This window comes from Cebus imitator, unplaced genomic scaffold (assembly GCF_001604975.1).
Source record: "Cebus imitator isolate Cc_AM_T3 unplaced genomic scaffold, Cebus_imitator-1.0 Scaffold308, whole genome shotgun sequence".
Classification (NCBI taxonomy): Eukaryota; Metazoa; Chordata; class Mammalia; order Primates; family Cebidae; genus Cebus; species Cebus imitator.
In genome coordinates this window covers 2176499-2196711 of record NW_016107623.1, presented here as the reverse complement: position 1 = coordinate 2196711, position 20213 = coordinate 2176499, and the positions used below count along the sequence as shown (strand labels likewise).

Sequence of the window (20213 nt, the reverse complement as noted above, 5' to 3'; positions counted from 1 at the left end):
TTTAGTAGAGATGGGGTTTCACCATGTTGACCAGGATGGTCTCGATCTCTTGACCTCGTGATCCACCCGCCTCGGCCTCCCAAAGTGCTGGGATTACAGGCGTGAGCCACCGCGCCCGGTGGTTTAGTATTCTTTCCACTTAACCATGCTACTAAATAAAATTTCTGTAGAAGTTTTTTGTACAGAATTATAATAACTTAGAATTAGCAGAATGTTCTATACAGCTTTCTATAAAATCCTCTGATTTTATACATAACTTATAATACTTAGAATACATTTCTAAGAATTCTTTTCATGTATAAATCCTCAGTAGCTGATACAGTGCAACAACAATGTCAATGGACAAGAGTGTTTTGAAAACTTTATTGAAGATCAAAATACTGAGTTCTTTGATAGGAATATTATCTGTTATTAAAACACTACCTGAAATCATGTTGCTACAGTTGCATTTCGTCTAATTCTAATGTTATATTTAAAATAGAAATAATGATTCTTATCATATTAAATATTATTTAGTGAATAACTCCTATTTTTTTATATCCTCACCAGCATTATTGTACCCATTAACATAATTTAAAGGCACCATTGAATTTTACCTTCCCAATAGTTGGCTTAGTTTTATTACTAATCATAGGGCGTATGTTCTTTAGTTACCACCAAGGAAAATTAATTTTATTACATTTAGAATATAACTGATCAGTGCTGATCAATAATTTCTTATGATTACATTGACAGTGACGGCACGTTACACCAAAAGTAACTTATGTTTTTAATCTACAAACTTGGATTTTTCTAAAATTGTGGAATGATCCCCACAATTGTATCATTTTTAATTAGGGCCAGTCTTAATGTTGTGTTATATCTTAAACTGAATAGTAACATTAATATCCTTATACATTAAACATTAGAAAGAATGATATATTGACTTAAAAGAACAATAAACACGATCAAGAACCAAATTGGGGCTTGTTCTATTTCTGTGTTTGGGTTACTTTAAATTACACTTTGAGCAAGAAAGATGGTCTCTTTCTTTGCTATGTGTTAAGCATAAGACCGACCTGTCCTTTGTGCACTTTTTCTCAATTGGGATCAATTACCTTTAAATACTGTGGCACTCAAATGTTCTTATAAGTGTTTGTACTCTTCTAGCTTTTCTGAAGGGCATCTACATTATATTATTACTTTTTCTTCATTTCTGTGAATTGGCAGAAGTCCAGTCCTTACTCATAGCATTTTCCTTTGGTTTGTTTTTGAAAGTAGGAGTTCTAAATTTCTTTAAATTTTACCTTGACCGAGACATATCATAATACAGATACTAAAGTGTGGTTTACCACATAGAGTGGAACTTTTGGTTTATATTGTGAATTATTGTTACAGTCACTGAGCTGTGCAGCTACTGTTACCACCCCTACTCTTGCTTCCTTGTGTAAACATGGCAAGTGTGGTTCTTGATTGCTATAAATCTGATTATTTACATATTATACGTAAAAGAAGAAATCATGTTTAACTTCTAGTCATCAAAATAATTTTCAGGGATATGTATATATTTTTAATGCATAAGAATATTTTAGCCTGCTATTTTTCTCTGAGCACAAATAGACACAAAAATCAGTCTTATTTTAACTTACTAATAATTTTATTTCAAGAAAAATTATTTAAAAAATTGATTTATGAAATTTTAATTCAAATTGGTACCTTTTGAGACTTACCTTGGTCAGTTTTAATTGCTTAAATAATTACATAATGTATTTAGAGTTTTCTTGGGGTATTAGACATATTCGAAGTAGATTTTTTTAGTTAAAGACAAACTCAGTAGTCATTAAATATTTAATACATCATGACCGCCTATAGTTATTTTTTTGAATTTTATATTTTTCATTGAATCACTAGAGTGAGAATAATGTTATATGGCATATGTTCCATCAAATCAAGATTTTAATGATAATGACAATTGCACATTGACTCTCCCAATGGTTTTATACAAAGCCAGTTTGTGGCAAGGAAGTGCAAATTTATCTTACGTTTACTATAAATATATTTATCTAAATCAGAACAATGATTTAGTACATTAAAGCATTCACCTGCCCTAAGAATTTTTAAATATGTACCTTGAAAATTCTCTTGGCCTAATTAAGTAATATTTTGTGAGAAATACCAAATTATAAATTAGTTATGTTGTGTTATTGTAAAATTTGAAGAGATTTTTTTTCTTACTTTGAAAGAAACAAACACGTTGAAGAAACCAACTAAATTGACTTTCAAAATAGATCAAAACAAAGTAGCGACTGTCCTAGTGGAACAATGTAATAACCTGACTTAGATTGGTGCTTTTGGAACTTTTCCAGAGATAGTGAGCTCATCCTTAGGAAAATCAGAGATGTGATCTCAATTTCTTTAAAGCTTGTGCTTTTCTAAAAATTCATATAGATTTTGTAAATTAGTTTCTTTTTTGCCATTTTTTAAATGTAAGAATATCTTACACATCATTAAGTAAAACAGGTTCACTAGGAAGTGTCACCATGCTTATTCTAAGTTTTTTTTTTTTTTTTTCTTACATAGTATAGTGTGGTATTGTCCTGGAATTTAAGACATATGTCTTGGTGCTTGGCTTTGGAATACATTATAAAATTGTGTGTTGTTTCTGTTTGAAGTTGATTTAGTTTACAGATATTTTCATTTGTGAATATTAAAATTAATTTATTTTTCTCTGAATATAGGAAAATTTGGGAAAAAAACTGCAGAAGTGTTCTTTGAGTAATTTGAGATTAATAAAATGTGGTCAGCTGGAAAGGGTGATAGTCAAAGTTAATTTTTCGTAAACTGTTACATGAATTTAACTTCTCTGTGAGCAGGGGCCTGGCATTTTGTATCTTTAAGTACTCATTCAAGTTTTAAAAATTTGATTTTAAAAGTTTTTACTTTTAATTTTAGGTAAGAAATTACGGAGACCTTCAACAGGAAAGTTCCCACTTTCCAACTCTGTTAAAGAAAGCTCCAGCTGCCTTTCATCCTCTCATCCTCGATCCACAAGTGCAGCTGCTCAATCTTTATCTAGAGCTGCTTCTGAAATTTCAGAAATTGAACGTATTGATATTACTGACAAGAATGAGCTTTCCTTAGATGACATTGCTGATCAACATACCTTAGATGGTTTGGAAAAAGAATTACAAGTGTTGAGATCTCTTGCAGGTAATGCTGTATTTTTCACGTTAGATAATGCTAATTAACTCTGCCCTCAGCCTGATTCTTCATATCTTCCTCTAACAAAACAAGCAAGCAAATGATAAAGCTTTCCCTTTCCTTCTTTAACCAACAACCATTGTGTCTGTTTTCTTGGAAATCCCCTGATGTCACTCTGAATATGTTTAAAAATGTGTGGATGCCCAGCCACAACAAGGATGGCCCCCTTAGGCTATAATACACAGCTAGATTCTAAAATGAAGGATTTCGTGTGCACAGAAAAAAGTCTTTTTTCTCCTTTCTGCAAATCCTCTATAGGATTAATCTCTATAGCTTTATGAAAGCCACTGTTCAATATCCTTATTGGAAAACGGAGCCATTAGATCTTTAAAGGAGTGCTTTTCAAACTTAAATGTATATACAGATCTTTCAGGAAATCTGGTTACAATGCAAATTTTAAAAATTAAGCCAAGTAAGGTGAGATTCTGCATGTCTAACAAGTACCCAGGTGATGTCGGTGCTGCTAGTTGGCCAGCCATATCTTGAGAAATTATACTTGTGCATTTTATTTCCAACTTCAGTGGACAGAATCTAGCAATAGAGTGACCATATTCTTGAATGTGCAAAGGTTTAGCTCAGTAGCAAAACATCAGGGGAATTAATCCTTTTGTTTGTACCATAAAGTCATTCACACAGTTTGAAAGAATCCAGCTGCAGGTCCAGGAGACAGGCTAGATTTCTTTGGTCCCATATATTCCACACTTTCTCTTCCCTTGTTTTTCCTATTAGTGGTACCCTCCTTTATTGACCTTAGAATATTGACATTGCTATTTTTCTATAAATGATACATCTTTGTTTTGAAAAATTAAAGAAATAAAAATACAAAAAAAGAAATAAAAACCCACCACAAAATCTAACAATGTTTCAAGACAAAAACTGTAAGAAGAGGGTCATTATATAATGATAAAGGAGTCAATTCAGCAAGAGGATAGCATGGTGATAAATATATATATACCAACACTGGAGTAACCAGATATATAAAACAAATATTATTAGGACTAAAGAGAGAGAGAGACCTTGATGCAATAATAGCTTGAGACTTCAACACACCACTTTCAGCATTGGACAGACCTCCAAGGCTGAAAATCAACAAAGAAACATCAGACTTAATCGGCACTGCAGAACAACTGGACCTAATAGATATTTACAGAACATTTCGTCCAATAGCTACAGAATACACATTCTTTTCCTGAGCACATGGATCATTTTCAAAGAGAGACCTCATGAAGTTGGGTTCAAAACAAGTCATTAAACGTCAAAAACTTGGAAATAATATCAAGACTCTTCTCTCACCACAGAGAAATAAAACTATAAATCAGTAACAAGAGAAATTTTGGAAAACACATGTAAATTAAACTATATGCTCCTGAGTGACCAGTGCATCAATACAGAAATTAAGAAGGAAATTGAAAATTTCTTTTAACAAATGATAATGGAGACACCATATACCAAAACCTATAGGATACAGTGAAAGCAATAAGAGGAGAGTTGTGGGAATAAGCACCTACATCAAAAACAAAAACAAAAACAAAAAAAAACAAAAGAAAAACAGAAAACTTCAAATAAATAAAACCTGTATCTTGAAGAACTAGAGGCCACGCATGGGAGCTCATGCCTGTAATTTCAGCAGTTTGGGCGGCCAAGCCAGGTGGATCACCTGAGGTCAGAATTTCAAGACCAGCCTGGGCAACATGGTGAAATCCTGTCTCTAGTATAAATACAAAAATTAGTTGGGCATGCTGACGCATGCTTGTAATCCCAGCTACTTGGGATGCTGAGGCAGGAGAATCGCTTGATCCCGGGAGACGGAGGTTTCAGTGGGCCGAGATTGTACCATTGCACTCCAGCCTGCTGGGTGACAGAGTGAGAATCTGTCTCAGAAAAAAGAAAAAAAGATTATTTATCATAATCAAGTGGGATTTATCCCATGGATGCAAGGATGTTTCAACATACGTAAATCAATCAATGTGATACATCATATCAACAGAATGAAGGACAATAACCATATAATCATTTCAATTGTTGCTGAAAAAGCATTTGATAACATTCCTTCATGATAAAAACCTTCAAAAAACTGGGAGTAGAAGGCCTTAACATAATAAAAGCTGTCTATGACAGACCCATAGCTAGTCCTGAACTGAATGGGGAAAACCTAAAAGCTGGTCCTTTTAAATCTGGAACATGACAAGGATGCCCGCTTTCACCACTGTTAATCAACATAGGACTGTATGTCTTAGAGCAATTAGAAAACCGAAAGAAGTAAAAGGCATCCAAATTGGAAAGAAATAAATTATCCTTGTTTGTGGATAATATGACGTTAAATTTAGAAAATCTAAAGACCACCAAGATACTATTAGAACTGATAAACAAATTCAGTAAAGTTGCAGGATACAAAATCAACATACGAAAATCACTAACGTTACTATATGCCAACAGTGAACCATCTGAAAAAGAAATGAACAACTAATTTCATTTATCATAGCCACAAATGAAATTTTTATGCAAAAGACAGGCAGTAAAGCATGCTGGCAAGAATGTGGAGAAAAGAGCACCCTTGTACACTGTTGGTGGGAATGTAAGTTCAATCACTATGGAGAACAGTTTGGAGGTTCCTCAAAAAATTAAAAATACAGCTATAATATAACCCAGCTATTCCACTTCTGGGTATATACCCAAAAGAAAGGAAATCAGTATATTGAAGAGGTATCTGCACTTGTATGCTTGTTGCAGTACTGTTTACAATAGCTAAGATTCAGAAGCAACCTAAGGGTCCATCAACAGAAGAATGAAAAAGGAAATGTGCTGCATATACACAATGGAGTATCATTCAGCCACAAAAAAGAATGAGATCCAGTCATCGGTAGCAACTTGGATGGAGCTGGAGATCATTACATTATGTTAAATAAGTCAGGGACAGAAAGACAATTATAGCATGTTCTTGCTTATTTGTGGTATCTAAAAATCAAAACAATTGAACTCATTGAGATAGAGAATAGAATGATAATTACTGGAGGCTGGAAAGGGTAGTGGGTGAGGTGGGGTGGAGGTGGGATGGTTAATGAGTCCAAAAAATAGTTAGAAATAATAAATAAGACCTACTATTTGCTAGCACAACAGTGACACTACAGTCAACAATAACTTTAATTGTACATTTTAAAATAAAGAGTGCTATTGGATTATTTATAACTCAAAGGATAAATGCTTGAAGAGATGGCTACTCGATTTTCCATGATGTGCTTATTTCACATTGCATGTCTATATCAAAACTTCTCGTGTACCCCATAAATATATACGCCTACTATATAATCACAAAAATTAAAAAAAAAAGAAATCAGTATATACAAGAGATACCTGCCCTCTTATGTTTATTACAGCACTGTTCACAATAGCCAAGATTTGGATGTAACCTAAGTATTCATTAACAGATTAACAAAGACCATGTGGTACATATACACAATGAAGTACTATTTAGCCATAAAAAAGAATGAGATTCTGTCATTTACAACAACATGGATGGAACTGGCGATTGTTTTGTTAAGTGAAATAACCCAGGCACAGCAAGATGAACTTTGCATGTTCTCACTTATTTGTGGGATCTAAAACTCAAAATAATTGAACTCACAGAGATAGAAAATAGAAGGATTGTTAATAGAGGCTGGGAAGTATAGTGGGGAGTTTGGGTGAAGTGGTGGGAATGGTTAATCAGTATAAAAATAGAAAGAATGAATGAGACCTAGTATTGGATAAAACAACCCAGAGACTACAGTCAATTATAATTTAATTGTACATTTAAAAATAACTCGGTAATATAATTGGATTGTTTGAACACAAAGGAGTAATACCTGGGAGATATATTCCCAATTTTTCATGATGTAGTTATCACACATTGCATGCCTGCCCCAAAATATCTCATGTACCCCATAATTATATATGCCTACTTTTTATCCACAAAAATTAAAAGTAAATTTAAAAATTGAGAGAAAATGTAAAATGAAAGAGTAAGCAATGGAGGCCATTTATATCTATATGCTTTAGTTTCAGTTAGTAACAATTAAAAATGAGGGCTCATTTGTTTATTTTTTAAAACCACATGCTAATCTAGATAGTATTGAATACATCCCTTGTTATAGTTACACTTTCTTACTTTGAAAGTTTTACTTTTATATTTTTCTTAGTGAAAATCAATATGGATTAAATGTTTAGTACCAGTATTTTTTCCTATGACTTCCAAATCCTTAGCCTTTTATCTTGATTCATTTCTTGAAGGTTTTATTACAGCATGCTTGATAATGTCTGTCTTTTGTCTTATTGCCGATTGGAGCATTAGGTGTATTTAGTGCATCACAAATTCCTTTCTTCTGCTTGTAGCAGATATTTTTCCATTGTCTTCTGACCCTGAACATGGTGCTAGTTAGCCCTTTGTCACAGTTTTTTTCATTAAACTTTTGTTTAGTTCAGTTTAATTGTCAAATAATCTTTTCCTGCAGGTAGAATTTATAGTAGTTTTATTACCTGAGGGTTTTAAAAATATATATTTGAGAATGTCTGCTACATTTATATTTGAATGGCAGATCGGCTGAGGATACTATCATTTGGTCAGGTCACTTTTGTCTTAAACCTTGCGTATAATGGTTTACCATTTTCTGGCTCCGACTGCTGTAAAGTAATCTGAAGCCACCGAGATTTCTCTCTCTCTCTCTCTCTCTCTCTCTCTCTCTCTCTCTCTTTCTGACACATGTGGCAGGTTTCTTTCCTGACTGAATGTTTGGAGAAATTTCTCTTTACCTTTAAAAGTCAGTAACTGGTCCAGGATTTTGTTTCAGTGTCAATAATTCAGCATTTTTTTAAAAATGTGGGTTCTTTCTCTGTAGAACATGTTACTCCTTATTTTCAAATAAATTTTCTGTTTTTGTATCTTTGAATTGTTTTTTTGTTCCATTTGGCTTTCTCTTGGTGAGAAACCTATTTTTTTTTTTTTATGTTGGGAGGAGGGTAGGACTAGGGAGCTCAGCTTTCTATGTTGAAAGATCTGGGCTTGTTTTTTTTTTNCTTGTTTTTTTTTTTTATTTATATTTATTTATTTATTTTACTAAATGCCAAACTTCTATCTACATGATTTCCTGTGTTCTGTCTCTGTGGGGAATCCTTCAGATTTGCAATTTTCTTGTCTCTCCTAAGATTTTGACGTAGGTGATTAGGGGCTTTAAAAAGGATTTCAAATGTCTTCTCCTTACTTCTTTTCACCCACTTTTCTCCCTATTAGCATGGCATTAGTGAGTCTTGTCTGTTCTTTTTATGATTCTTACTTTCCTATTCTTCATTTGGTTTCTCTGTGTTGGGCACACACTGTGTATTGAAATAGCACCCAGCCACACCTCAGTGAGTTTTATTTCTTTGGTTGACTCTTCTCAAAGTTATTATGTCAATTGTATCCCTTTGTTTAGTTCCTTTTATGGTTTTATTTTATTATTCTCCTTTTTCTCTTTATTTAATAGGGGTTAGAGAAGAAAAGTCAATAATATATATTTACCTATCATTCATTTACCTTACTTGAATTACTAAAAATCAAACATAAATCTTCCTAGAGATAATTCTTACATTACAGGCCAATTCTGAAATAAAGTACATGAGGTCTGAGGGATCTAAAAGGGTAACCATACAGTTTTAATTTAAAAAAGACTTTGTAATTTAAAAAATTGATACATTTTATTATTTACAAATGAAATACAATAGTATACAAACACTAGTCTTTTTTTCAATCATTTCAGCTTTTCCATTTTTAAAAATTGTTTTTGTTCCTATATGCTTTGGTTTTTTCCTGGGTCACTTATTTCATCACACGCTAACACCAGCATTTTCACTGAAGCACATAACTTTTCATACACAAAAGCAAGCACACACTGTGTAGGCTGTGAACTGCCAGGGCTTTGCTGATGGTCCAGCAGCAGAACCACTTTCACACTTAACCCAGACATGGCTTTTTTTTTTTTCCTGTTGGGAAGACTGGCTTTGAATGAGTGCACAGCTTATGAAGAGGCTCACTCTGAGAAAGGAAGAGAATGATCCATCAGCCACATCAACCCAACAGTTACTGAGATGACAAATGCTACAGTGACATAAGGCCTCTTCGTAGGAAATTCACTGATTCTGCACAAGGCCTTTGTACCCTGTTTTTTGCATCAGTGGGCAGAAAATTTCCATTCACATTTCACTACTCATGGTGCAGTCTGGAAAAACTTGATGAAGTTTGCTGTCAGACATACACCTCCACACTGTTGGATGCTTATACAAATGTAAATATGTTTAAATCTCTGTGAAAGCTGCATTATTGTGAAGAGCAAGCTCTCTGACTTGTTTTCTGCTGTTTCTAGGAAGTATCCACTTATTCTTTCTAAGTTCTATGAAAAACAACCATGTGAGGAAGCTGGGAGAATAAGACAGAAAATAATTACATTAAGTAAACAGTTTCTCCTTTGATTCAAATTGCTGTGGCGGATATCAGACTGCCACTCAAGAAGCACCTGAGGAGGGCAGAGGTGTTTAAGCAAACAGTTTCTCCCTTGGATTCCGATTGCTGTGGCTGATATCAGGGTGCCATTCTAGAATAACCTAGGACGGACAGAGGTGTGTGTGTGTGTGTGTGTGTGTGTGTGTGTGTGTGTGTGTGTGTTTTGGTTGCAGGCAGAAGATCATGATGAACCAAGAGACAACAGACAGAAAGCAGGGTGGTTGATAACCAGGTTCCCTTGCCAGGGTGTGTGCTTTGAAACAATACCACCACTTACTAGCTTCATCATATTGGGCAAATTACTTCCATAATCTCTCATTGCATCAGATTCTATATATGAAAGATGGGTATAATAATAGAACCTATCTAATAATATTATTTGATCATTAATTAAAATTATATAGATGAGATCTTATATTTATGAAAATTTATCCCTATCTCCACACATACAGTGCCTAGCACAAAGTAAGTCCTCAAAATACTGTTAAGTTATATAAGAAAACAATAGGTAGTGCTTCCGACACTGGAAAGTTTCCCTTGTCCCCCTCACAGGGCATGTGATGGGGGTGTGGCTCACTTCTTCAGTGTCCCACTGCTCAAACCTCTAGGGAGCATACAGATGGGCAGGCTGTGGGGCTCTGACCCCATTGCAGTGTGTGGGGTGAATGTTTACAGTTGCTAAGGCCCCCATGGGTGTGTGTCACAGGGTGCTCTTTTAGTTTGTTATCTCCAGGTGGCTTATGTTAATCAGTTCAGTTAAACCCTCTACCTTGTCCCCAAAACAGAGGGCTTTCTGTATCCCAGGTTCTTGCCGTGGTGTACCTGAAGAAATGGATCACACGAGGTCTTGGAGAATAAGTGCAAAGTTTTATTGAGTGGAGGTAGCTCTCTGCCCTAGGGGGAGCCAGAAGGGATGGTATTCCTCTGGAGTTGGGCCGCCCAGCAGCCCCAGCTCTCCTCCAACTGCGCTCTGGCCAAACTCTACCCCATCCTGCTGGTCAGTGGCCTGCTGGTGTGCTGTTGTCTGTCTGCCGGTGTGCGCTTCCCTCGACGTCCTCCGCCATCCAGCCGCTTGTGTCTTTTTCTGCCGACGCGCTCCTCTTGACATCTGGCTGCCCGTGTGTCTGCCCATTAGGGCCTCGGGTTTTTGTAGGGCCAGAATGGGGAGCAGTGAGCCAGAAAGAAAATGGAAAATGGAACAAGGACAGAGATCTTTCTGTATCGCGGGTTCTTGCTTTGGTGTACCAGAAGAATTTGATAACACACGGTCTTGGAGAATGAGTGCAAAGTTGTGTTGAGTGGAAGTACCTCTCTGCAGATGGGGGAGTCAGAAGGGAGATGGTTTTCCTGTTGTGGTATAACAATGTCACATACAAAATTTGAAACCTTTACTTCAAATCAATTTTTGAGAGTTGGGCCACTCGGTGTCCCCAGCTTTCTTCCAACTGTCCCAGCCAAACTGTCTCATCCCACTGGTTGTCGGCCTGCTGGGGTGCCCCTGTCTGTCAGTGTGCTCTTCTGCCAGCACGATTCCTTGACATACTCTTGCCATCCAGCCACTTGTATCTTCTTCTGCTGATGTTTCCTCTTGACATCTGGCCACCTGTGTGTATTCCTCCTAGTGTCTCAGGTTTTTATAGGCCCAGAATGGGGGTGTGGTGGGCCAGGGAGGTCTTGGAAAATGCAGCATTTGTGTGTAAAAGCAGGAGTGCCTGTCCTCACCGAGGGCTGTGGTGTGGAGCCCTAGATGGGGACCTGCCTTTTTCTACCCACCACTTCCCTGCCCTCTTTTTGTATCACTTCCTATATACAGTAAGGTAAGATGTTCTCGGTAAGCCCCATTTTTAATGGGGACTCTAAAAACTGTTTCCATTCTAAAACTATGTTATCTTCTGTACTGCTTTGAGGATTATAGTTAGCTATAGTTCATGCCATTTATTATTCCTTCCACAAATAGCTTTATAAATAACGTTATAACCACTTCCTTAATGAGCTTAATATATTGGTATAACTTACTTATAAAGCCACTTTGTCAGTTTTTGGATGTTGCTATAGCCTGAAGAAATTTGGGACATACGCATTATGAAAAAGTATTAGTAATAATGCACTTTAAAGCATTTACTTCTTCAATAGATAAAAATGATTTGTTTGTTTCAAACTCAATCTGATTTGTAGTTTAAGAATCTTTGTAGTCCTTAAGTTCCCACAACAATCTTTTGTTTGTATGACTTCACAGGTAATTAACTGAGCCAAATAATTAAAGAGATGTAAGCATTTTCTTTTAATCTAAGAAATAATGAAAATATACCAGATACTAGCCAATAGGCCATACTGTCAGTAAAATAAAACAGTGAGGCAGTGCTTTCTGAGTAACTGGAGCCTCAGTTCATAGGTTGCCCATTAAGTAATGTATTAGACTGTAAAAATGCTAATCTAATCAGAATTTAAATTTCAAAAATTAACTAGATAGCCCTTGAAAAGGCAGCCAAATTGCAAAGAGATAGAATGACAATCTTTTGCTTTAGCATGTCTTCGAGTTGCAGAAAACCAATTGGATGCACATATAAGTGAAAACATATTTAAAAGTTAATAAAAGGAATATGACACCATTAATGAGTAATAATAATTACTGGTTGCTTTTATATGTGATGTTGCTCCATTTGATCTTCAAAGCTATTTGGTGAAGTAGATGGGGCAGGTGGTACTCTTAATTTCCTTTTTTTCATATTCAATAACTGAGGCTCTGGGCAATGTAGTAACTGCCCATGGTCTTCCCTGGGTGTACAGCAGAGGCAAGACACAACCCCAGGCAAAGCTAACCCTTTGTCTTGCTACTGCATAACAATGCCACATACATAATTTGAAACCTTTACTTCAAATCAATTTTGTGACCACTTGTATTAGTTCTCATACTGTTGTAAGAAATACCTGAGATTGGGTAATTTATAAAGAAAAGAGGTTTAATTGGCTCAGTTCTGCAGGCTGTACAGGAAGCATGGCTGGGGAGGCATCAGGAAACTTATAGTCATGGCAGAAGGGGAAGCAGGTACACTACACATGACCATAGGAGGAGGACGTGGTGGGTGGGAGGTGCTACACACTTTTAAGCAACTTTTAAGCAATATCATGAGAACTCTCTATCACAAGAACAGCAAGGGGGAAATCTACTCCCATGATCATATCACTTTTCATCAGACTCCTCCTCCAACATTGGGGATTACAATTCGACATGAGATTTGGGTGGGGACACAAATCCAAACCATATCACCACTTAAGAAGGGGAGGGTGTGGGCAGAGTGAAGGTAAAAGGGTACTCTTTTGTGTTTCATTTATTTAAACAAGTGCTTATTTCTCTATGGAATATAGTTTTATGTATGCATTTTAAATGACTTCAGTTTTAGAAATGTACTTCAGAACTCTACATTTTATTATTATTTTTCTTTTTAGTCTAATTGTTTATTATTGTTTTTAAGAGATTCTTCAATGATCAGAGAGGATACTCTTACTCCAGTGATAGAAAAGGTTTAATTATTATTCATTTCTCAACACGTAACTGACTTGCCAGTTGTAAATTTTCTAATATAAATGTTAATCCTGTCTTACCTGTTCCTGTATTAGAAAAATCAGGAGCAGATTTTTGTACAATTCACCTTTTGAGTTTAACACTAACCTGCAATAAGATTGGTATAAGCAGTTTTATTTTTCTCTGCCTTGATTTTTCTGTTACCTTATATCAAGTGATATTACCTTTGTTCCTGTTAACTTTACAGGTATTCTGAAATATAATTTTGAGAATAAATAGTTTTATAAAAATAGTCTCATTGTATTTGCACAATTTGAATTAGCTTTATGCTATTCAATTAGCTCAACTGAGTAATAGAGTTCAGATACCTTGCCTGGTAGTATTCTTTAGATCAAAACATTACTGATGGGTTTCAGTACTATAATTCTACCAATGCAAAATTCTGAATTTACTGCTTTCTTGTGAGAGTATTCCATTTCATTAGGGGGTGTAAAGACACCTTGAGTCTTCTTTTACCTTATGGAGAAATAGGAGAGGAGATAATAGCTTAAAGCTAAGGAATTAGATTCTGGAACAGAGTGATTTACAATATTGGTAAGCTAACAGATACCAGTTTTAGTTCCAGCTCTTCCACTGTATGGCCTTGTGACTTACAACAAGTTATTATTCTCCATGGGACCCAATTCCCTGATCTCTAAGTGAAGATGAAAGTAATTAGAAGTTTTAAAAAATGTTAACTCAAAAATCTTTTGACTTTTTCAAAATTAATTTTGTATAAAGCTCCTAATTTTAAACTAGATTACGTAATGTGTTGATTGCTGAGGATATGGTGGGAGCAGAAACCAAATCCTAAGCTTACTGAATGTACCCATGCATCATGATTTCAAAGTCACTGGGCTAAACAATTTTAGGGACACTTCCATGTGTAAATTTATTGAGTTATATCTTTCAGTGAAAATAATCTGACTTACTCTTAGTAGGGAAGTCTCTATTTGCTAAAATATATCAAGCTGATGCTAACCACCAAAGGAAAAAAAAAAAGTCCACTGTAGAACATGTGTATGTTGATGTTTGGTTCCTCTGACCAGGAGGATGTTTACTTGGTCCTTTCATAAAAGTAAAGGGAAGAATAGCAACTGGAAATGTTGACAGTTTTAAAAGTCATCATAGTATAACTTTATGTATAAGTTAGATGGCTCATTACAACTTCATAAATGAAAAAAGAAGGCATTATAGTCTTTCTAACATATGATGATATTTAATTACATACTTGAATTTTTGGTAGTTTATATGAAGATATATTTGCCTAAAGATTTTATTTAACTTGCACTATTTATCCTTAGCTAGGCTAAATCATAAGCCAGCTTCATGAAAAGAAAAATTTAAGTCTTCTCTGCTTTCAAATGTGAACAGTTATTATCTACTTGAACAAAGGAAGGAAGTCAAAAAAGAAAGAGCACCTTTGCCAAAGCTAACCTTTCCCTTAGACTGTGTGGGAGTAAAGCTTTTATTTCTTATAAGAAAAAAGATAATAAAGTATCCAACACGTTCAGGAGCTGGAAATTATTCTAGCTTTAAAGGAGGTCACTTGATTTTTTTTCCATAATTTTATGAGGCCTCAGGACATTTGGCATGTAAATATAATGTATATTTAATATAAAGTATATTATAATGTATATTTAACAATCAATATGATAAAAATGACTTGGTATTCATGCACCAATTTGAAATCTCAAATCAAACTTACCCCACAAACATTAGAAAATTGAGAAATAATTAAAAATCTGTGCTGATCCTTTTGTACTTGCCTGTAGTTTACTCTGGGTAAACATTCAGCACCATATGCTGTATATTTGTTTCTTGAATTTACGTTTTCACAATGCATGAAATAAAATATTTCAGATACTTCAGAAAAGCTTTACAGCTTACCCTCAGAAGAGTTACCAGCCTTCAGCAGCCAATCACTGAATATAAGTCAGACTTCCACAGATCTCCTGAAGACCTCACATGTGAGGGGTCCCTGTGGAGTTGAGGAATTGAGGTAAGTTAAGCCTGTGGTTTATATATTAATATAGTATGCAGTAAAATTTTGACAAGCTCCAACTAGTTATCTTTATTAAACATAGAAAGATTGTCCTCATGTGTGTACTTTATATGACCATTCTTTATAAAATGTTTGGGTCCTTTGCTGTTCTATTATCAAGATTTAGTAAAAGACTTATAAAGTTGTTACTTTAACGTAAGATCATTCTCTACTGCACAATATGTATTATAAAAATGAAAAGATATTTGGAATGTAATAGCCCTTCAGCCTTTTTTATTATATTGAAAAACAATTGCCTTACTTAAATTAATTAACCTAATAAATTTCAATACTTTGTATTAATAGAATCCTATCCAATGTGATAAGGTTTTAGGGCTGAAATAGTTTCTTTCTTGAAATCAAGTCTAGATAATTAACAATAACATATTTTAATTTGTATCACATTATTCTTTCCTCACATAAAATATATTTGTGGATGTTTAAATCGGTTTATAAAGAATGTAGGTTATACTAGTAAAAGTTTCAAAAAAAGTAGTCTTGTGTCAGTTTATTATTGACACACTGCAGTTCCTTGAGGAGCAGGATTCCTTCTAGAAAGACTTAACAAAGCATAAAATAAGTTATTGGTATTATACATTTCTTTGATTGAAATTTAACTGAAATCTAATATTGCAGTAAAAAGGGAATCAAGAGTTTCTTATTCTTTCTGGAGGAGTAAAGCATTGAGCTATTGTTCTTGGTTTTTGCATTTCTTTCTCTTCTTTAAAAAAATTTTAAGATAGGGTCTCCACATGTTGCTTAGGCAGATCGCAGACTCCTGGGCTCAAGTCATCCTCCTGCTTCAGCCACTCAAGTAGCTGGGACTGCTCAGGCCACTGCACTCAGCCTAGATTTTTGAATTTCTATTATCACTTAACTTTTTTCTTTTTAAAGGATCTATATAAGATTGACATTTTTTCCCTTAGAAAAATCATTAAAACAAACTAAACCTACAAATATTCTCATCATTCATAAGACAAATGACATTTAATACTAAAAATATAAGGGGACCTTACTAACAGGATAAAGCACATTTCTTTAAAATTATAAATCTCACGACACAGTCACTAGCTCTTCTTTTCTTGGACCACTGAAAATTATAATCACAATGAGATTTTTATTGTTCCACAGATCATAGTTTATGAGCTGCTCATTTAGCCTGTGTTAAGCATAAAAAATAATCCAAAAAGGCCAGGTGAGGCGGCTCACGCCTGTAAGGCCAACACTTTGGGAGGCCAATGCGGGCTGATTGCCTGAGCTCAGTAGTTCAAAACCAGCCTGGGCAACATGGCAAAAAGCTGTCTCTACTAAAAATACAAAAAATTAGCCAGGCGTGGTGGCAGGTTGCCCGTAATCCCAGCTACTCCGGAGGCTAAGCCGGAGAATCACTTGAACACGGGAGGCAGAGGTTGCAGTGAGCCGAGATCGCGCCACTGCACTCCAGCCTGGATGACAGAGCAAGACTCTGTCTCAAAATAATAATAATAATAATCCAATGAACAGTTATATCCATCACAGAGCAAAGTATTTTATATTATTTAGCAGAATATATAGACTGAGACTCTAGATTATTTAAGACAAAAAAAATCTGAATTATGTAGGCTTTTATCTGCTCCCCATCCTATCTTTGTTCCCAAACCTTAGACACTCAGGTGTTAGAGCTTCCATCAGTGCCCCCTACTGCCACCAATAAAATGCAACAAAATAAAATAACAAATAAATGCTGTCATTAATTTTTACTTTGGCATATCTTGACTGGCTATCTACATAGTCTTAATTTACAGTACACAGAAGAGGTGATTCATCTGGCAGCCTATTCACTGGGATTCTATTGAACAGCCAGTGTGATGATGAATGTTCTTAACGATGACCCTGAGGCTCTGCAAGTTTCTAAAGTGCCTCTGAATCATCAATGAAAGACACAATCAGAGACCATAAAGTCTCTCCTTGGTTCCACTGTGGCTTTATTTCTTGGGAGAGGGAGAATGATGAGAATTTCTCATTAAAAGGAGGCTTGGTATATTGGGCACACTGAAAATTATGGCCCCAGTCTGATACAGCCCCCTCACATCTGCCTGCCTCCAGCAACTCCAACGTTATGTAGTATTGATCAGAAGATAAATGAAGAGTTGAAACCTGGTTCTGTATATTGTGTATTGATCTTGTTATGTATTTTTAGCTCTTCTGGAAGAGATACCAAAATTCAGTCTTTGCTGTCACTTTCTGAGAGCAGTACAGATGAGGAGGAGGAGGATTTTCTCAACAAACAACATGTCATCACACTACCATCGTCAAAGAGTGCTTAACGATTATTTGTTCGTTACTTTTTCCATTTTGTACCCACAGTGAAGCAAACAACTGAGAAAAGTAACCAAGTGATTACCTGTCCAAATGCTGGAGATTTTGATTATTAATGTCTTTGATGTTTCAAGGCTGCAAACCAATAAAAGTAAAATTATAAGTTTAAGGGCAATGATATATTGTATGTCAAACACTAATCTATATTGCAGATTATATTAGTGAATATGGTGAATTTGAAGAAATAACTGTTATAACTGTATCTATATAACCTACTATAGGACAAAACGTGATTATACTTAAAGTAATATTTCATTGTTCAATTATATTTTAGATACTTATGTCATCAACAAAAGTTGCTGCATTTGACAGGCAGTCACATAAATCAATATCATCAATTGAACCAATAATTACCCTGTTTATTTTCTGGTTTTTGATATTTATAGAAGTTATGGCATCTTCAAAAGTTTGCAATGGAAGAAAAAATGAGGACCAAAAATCAGATGGATATACAACCTTTCATACTCTGCTTTAGCAAAGTATGAAAAGTAAAGACCCCCAAGGCTATTAGTTACATTTTGAGGGAGTAAAAAGTATACACAGATTTTTGACTGGGCAGAGGCATGGTGCCTCCATTATTCATGGATCAATTATAAGGTTTGACAAAGTATCTGGTGTGTTAGTCTGTTCTCATGCTGCTAATAAAGACATATTCAAGACTGGGTAATTTATAAAGGAAAGAGGTTTAATTGACTCATAGTTCAATATGGTTGGGGAGGAATCGGTAAAGACCCCCACAGTAAAGACCCCCAAGCATCTTTTTTAAAAAGGTCAATGTAGTGATTAGTTTTATGTGAAAACATGACTGGCCTACAGTACCCAAATGATATGGGTTGGCTGTGTCCCCACCCAAATTTCATCTTGAATTGTAGCTCCCATAATCTCTAGGTGTCCTGGCAGGGACCTAGTAGGAGATAGTGATTGAATCATAGGGGCAATACCCCCATGCTGTTTTTCTCATGATAGTGAGTCCTCATGTGACATGATGGTTTTATAAAGGGCTTTTCCTGCTTTTGCTCAGCACTTCTCTTTGCTGCTGCCATGTGAAGAAGAATGTGTTTGCTTCCCTTTTTACCATGATTTCCCGATTCCTCCCCAACCATATTGAACTATGAGTCAATTAAACCTCTTTCCTTTATAAATTACCCAGTCTTGAATATGTCTTTATTAGCAGCATGAGAACAGACTAACACACCAGATACTTTGTCAAACCTTATAATTGATCCATGAATAATGGAGGCACCATGCCTCTGCCCAGTCAAAAATCTGTGTATTACTTTTTACTCCCTCAAAATGTAACTAATAGCCTATGGTTGACTGGAAGGCTCACCTACAATATAAATAGTCAATTAACACATATTTTGTATGTTATATGTATTATATACTGCATTCTTACAAGAAAGTTAAAGAAAATGTTACTAAAAAAATCGTAAGGAAGAGAAAATATATTTAATATTCATTAAGTAGAAATAGAACATTATAAAATCTTCCTCCTTGTCTTCATATTGAGCAGGCTGAGAAGGGGGAGAAAAAAGAGGATATGAGCTTTGTGTCTCGAGGTGACTGAGGCAGAAAAAAATCCATGCAGAAGTGGGCCCACAATTCAAACCTGTTTTTCAAGGGTCAATTATATTCTAGATGTTTCTATAAGAGCTTTTTTTTTTTTTTTTTAGATTAGATTAACATTTAAATCAGTAGATATTCAGTAAAGCAGATTAGTTTACATAACATAGGTGGGCCTCATCCAATCAGTTTAAAGGCCTTAAGAAAAATAAACTAGCAGAGACCTGGAACCAACCCAAATGCTCATCAATTATAGACTGGACAAAGAAAATGTGGCACATATACATCGTGGTACTACACAGCCATAAAAAAAACAATGAGTTTGTGTCCTTTATAGAGACTTGGATGAATCTGGAAATCACCATTCTCAGCAAACTGACACAAGAACAGAAAACCAAACACCACATGTTCTCACATGGGTGTTGAACAATGAGAACATGTGGACTCAGGGAGAGGAGCATAACACACTGGAGGCAGTTGGGGGGTGGTAGAGGAGGGACAGCGGGATTTGGGAAGGGTAGGGAGGGATAACATGGGGAGAAATGCCAGATATAGTATGCACCTATGCAACGACCTGCATGACCTGCACATGTACCCCAGAACCTAAAGTAAAATTAAAAAAAAAGAAAAAGAAAATAGCTGAAGTCCTCTGAGGTAGAGGGAATTCTTTCTTCAGACTGACTTCAGGCTTGAGCTTCAGTTTCATATTTTTCCTGGGTCCCCAGCCTGCAGGCCAGCCCTGTGAGTTTTGGACTTGCTAGTCCCACAATTGCATGAAAAAATTCTTTAAAATCTCTCTTTTTCTATAGACAGATCAATGGATAGGTAGATACATACACAGACAGATATAGATATAGATTTAGATATGTGTAGACACACACATCTTATTTGTTCTGTTTCCTGGAGAACCCTAATAGAACCAGTTTGAAGGACTGTTG

The 20213-nt window shown here is 35.4% G+C and overlaps 1 protein-coding gene across 13 annotated transcripts in view; it reads left to right on the top strand.

The window, feature by feature from the left end:
• Nucleotides 1-17821, top strand: part of ZBBX (zinc finger B-box domain containing) — a 117782-nt gene extending 99961 nt beyond the window's left edge. For 9 of the 13 annotated variants that reach the window (XM_017503266.2, XM_017503270.2, XM_017503269.2 and 6 more), the window contains 3 exons: nt 2932-3189; nt 15174-15312; nt 17534-17821. In XM_017503266.2, coding sequence (XP_017358755.1) covers nt 2932-3189; nt 15174-15312; nt 17534-17660 — 524 coding nt within the window. In that variant the 3' untranslated portion in view covers nt 17661-17821. The remainder of the gene's footprint in view (nt 1-2931; nt 3190-15173; nt 15313-17533) is intronic. The other 4 variants (XM_017503265.2, XM_017503268.2, XM_037729505.1 and 1 more) reach the window with 4 other exon arrangements.
• The last annotated feature ends 2392 nt before the right edge of the window (nt 17822-20213 follow it).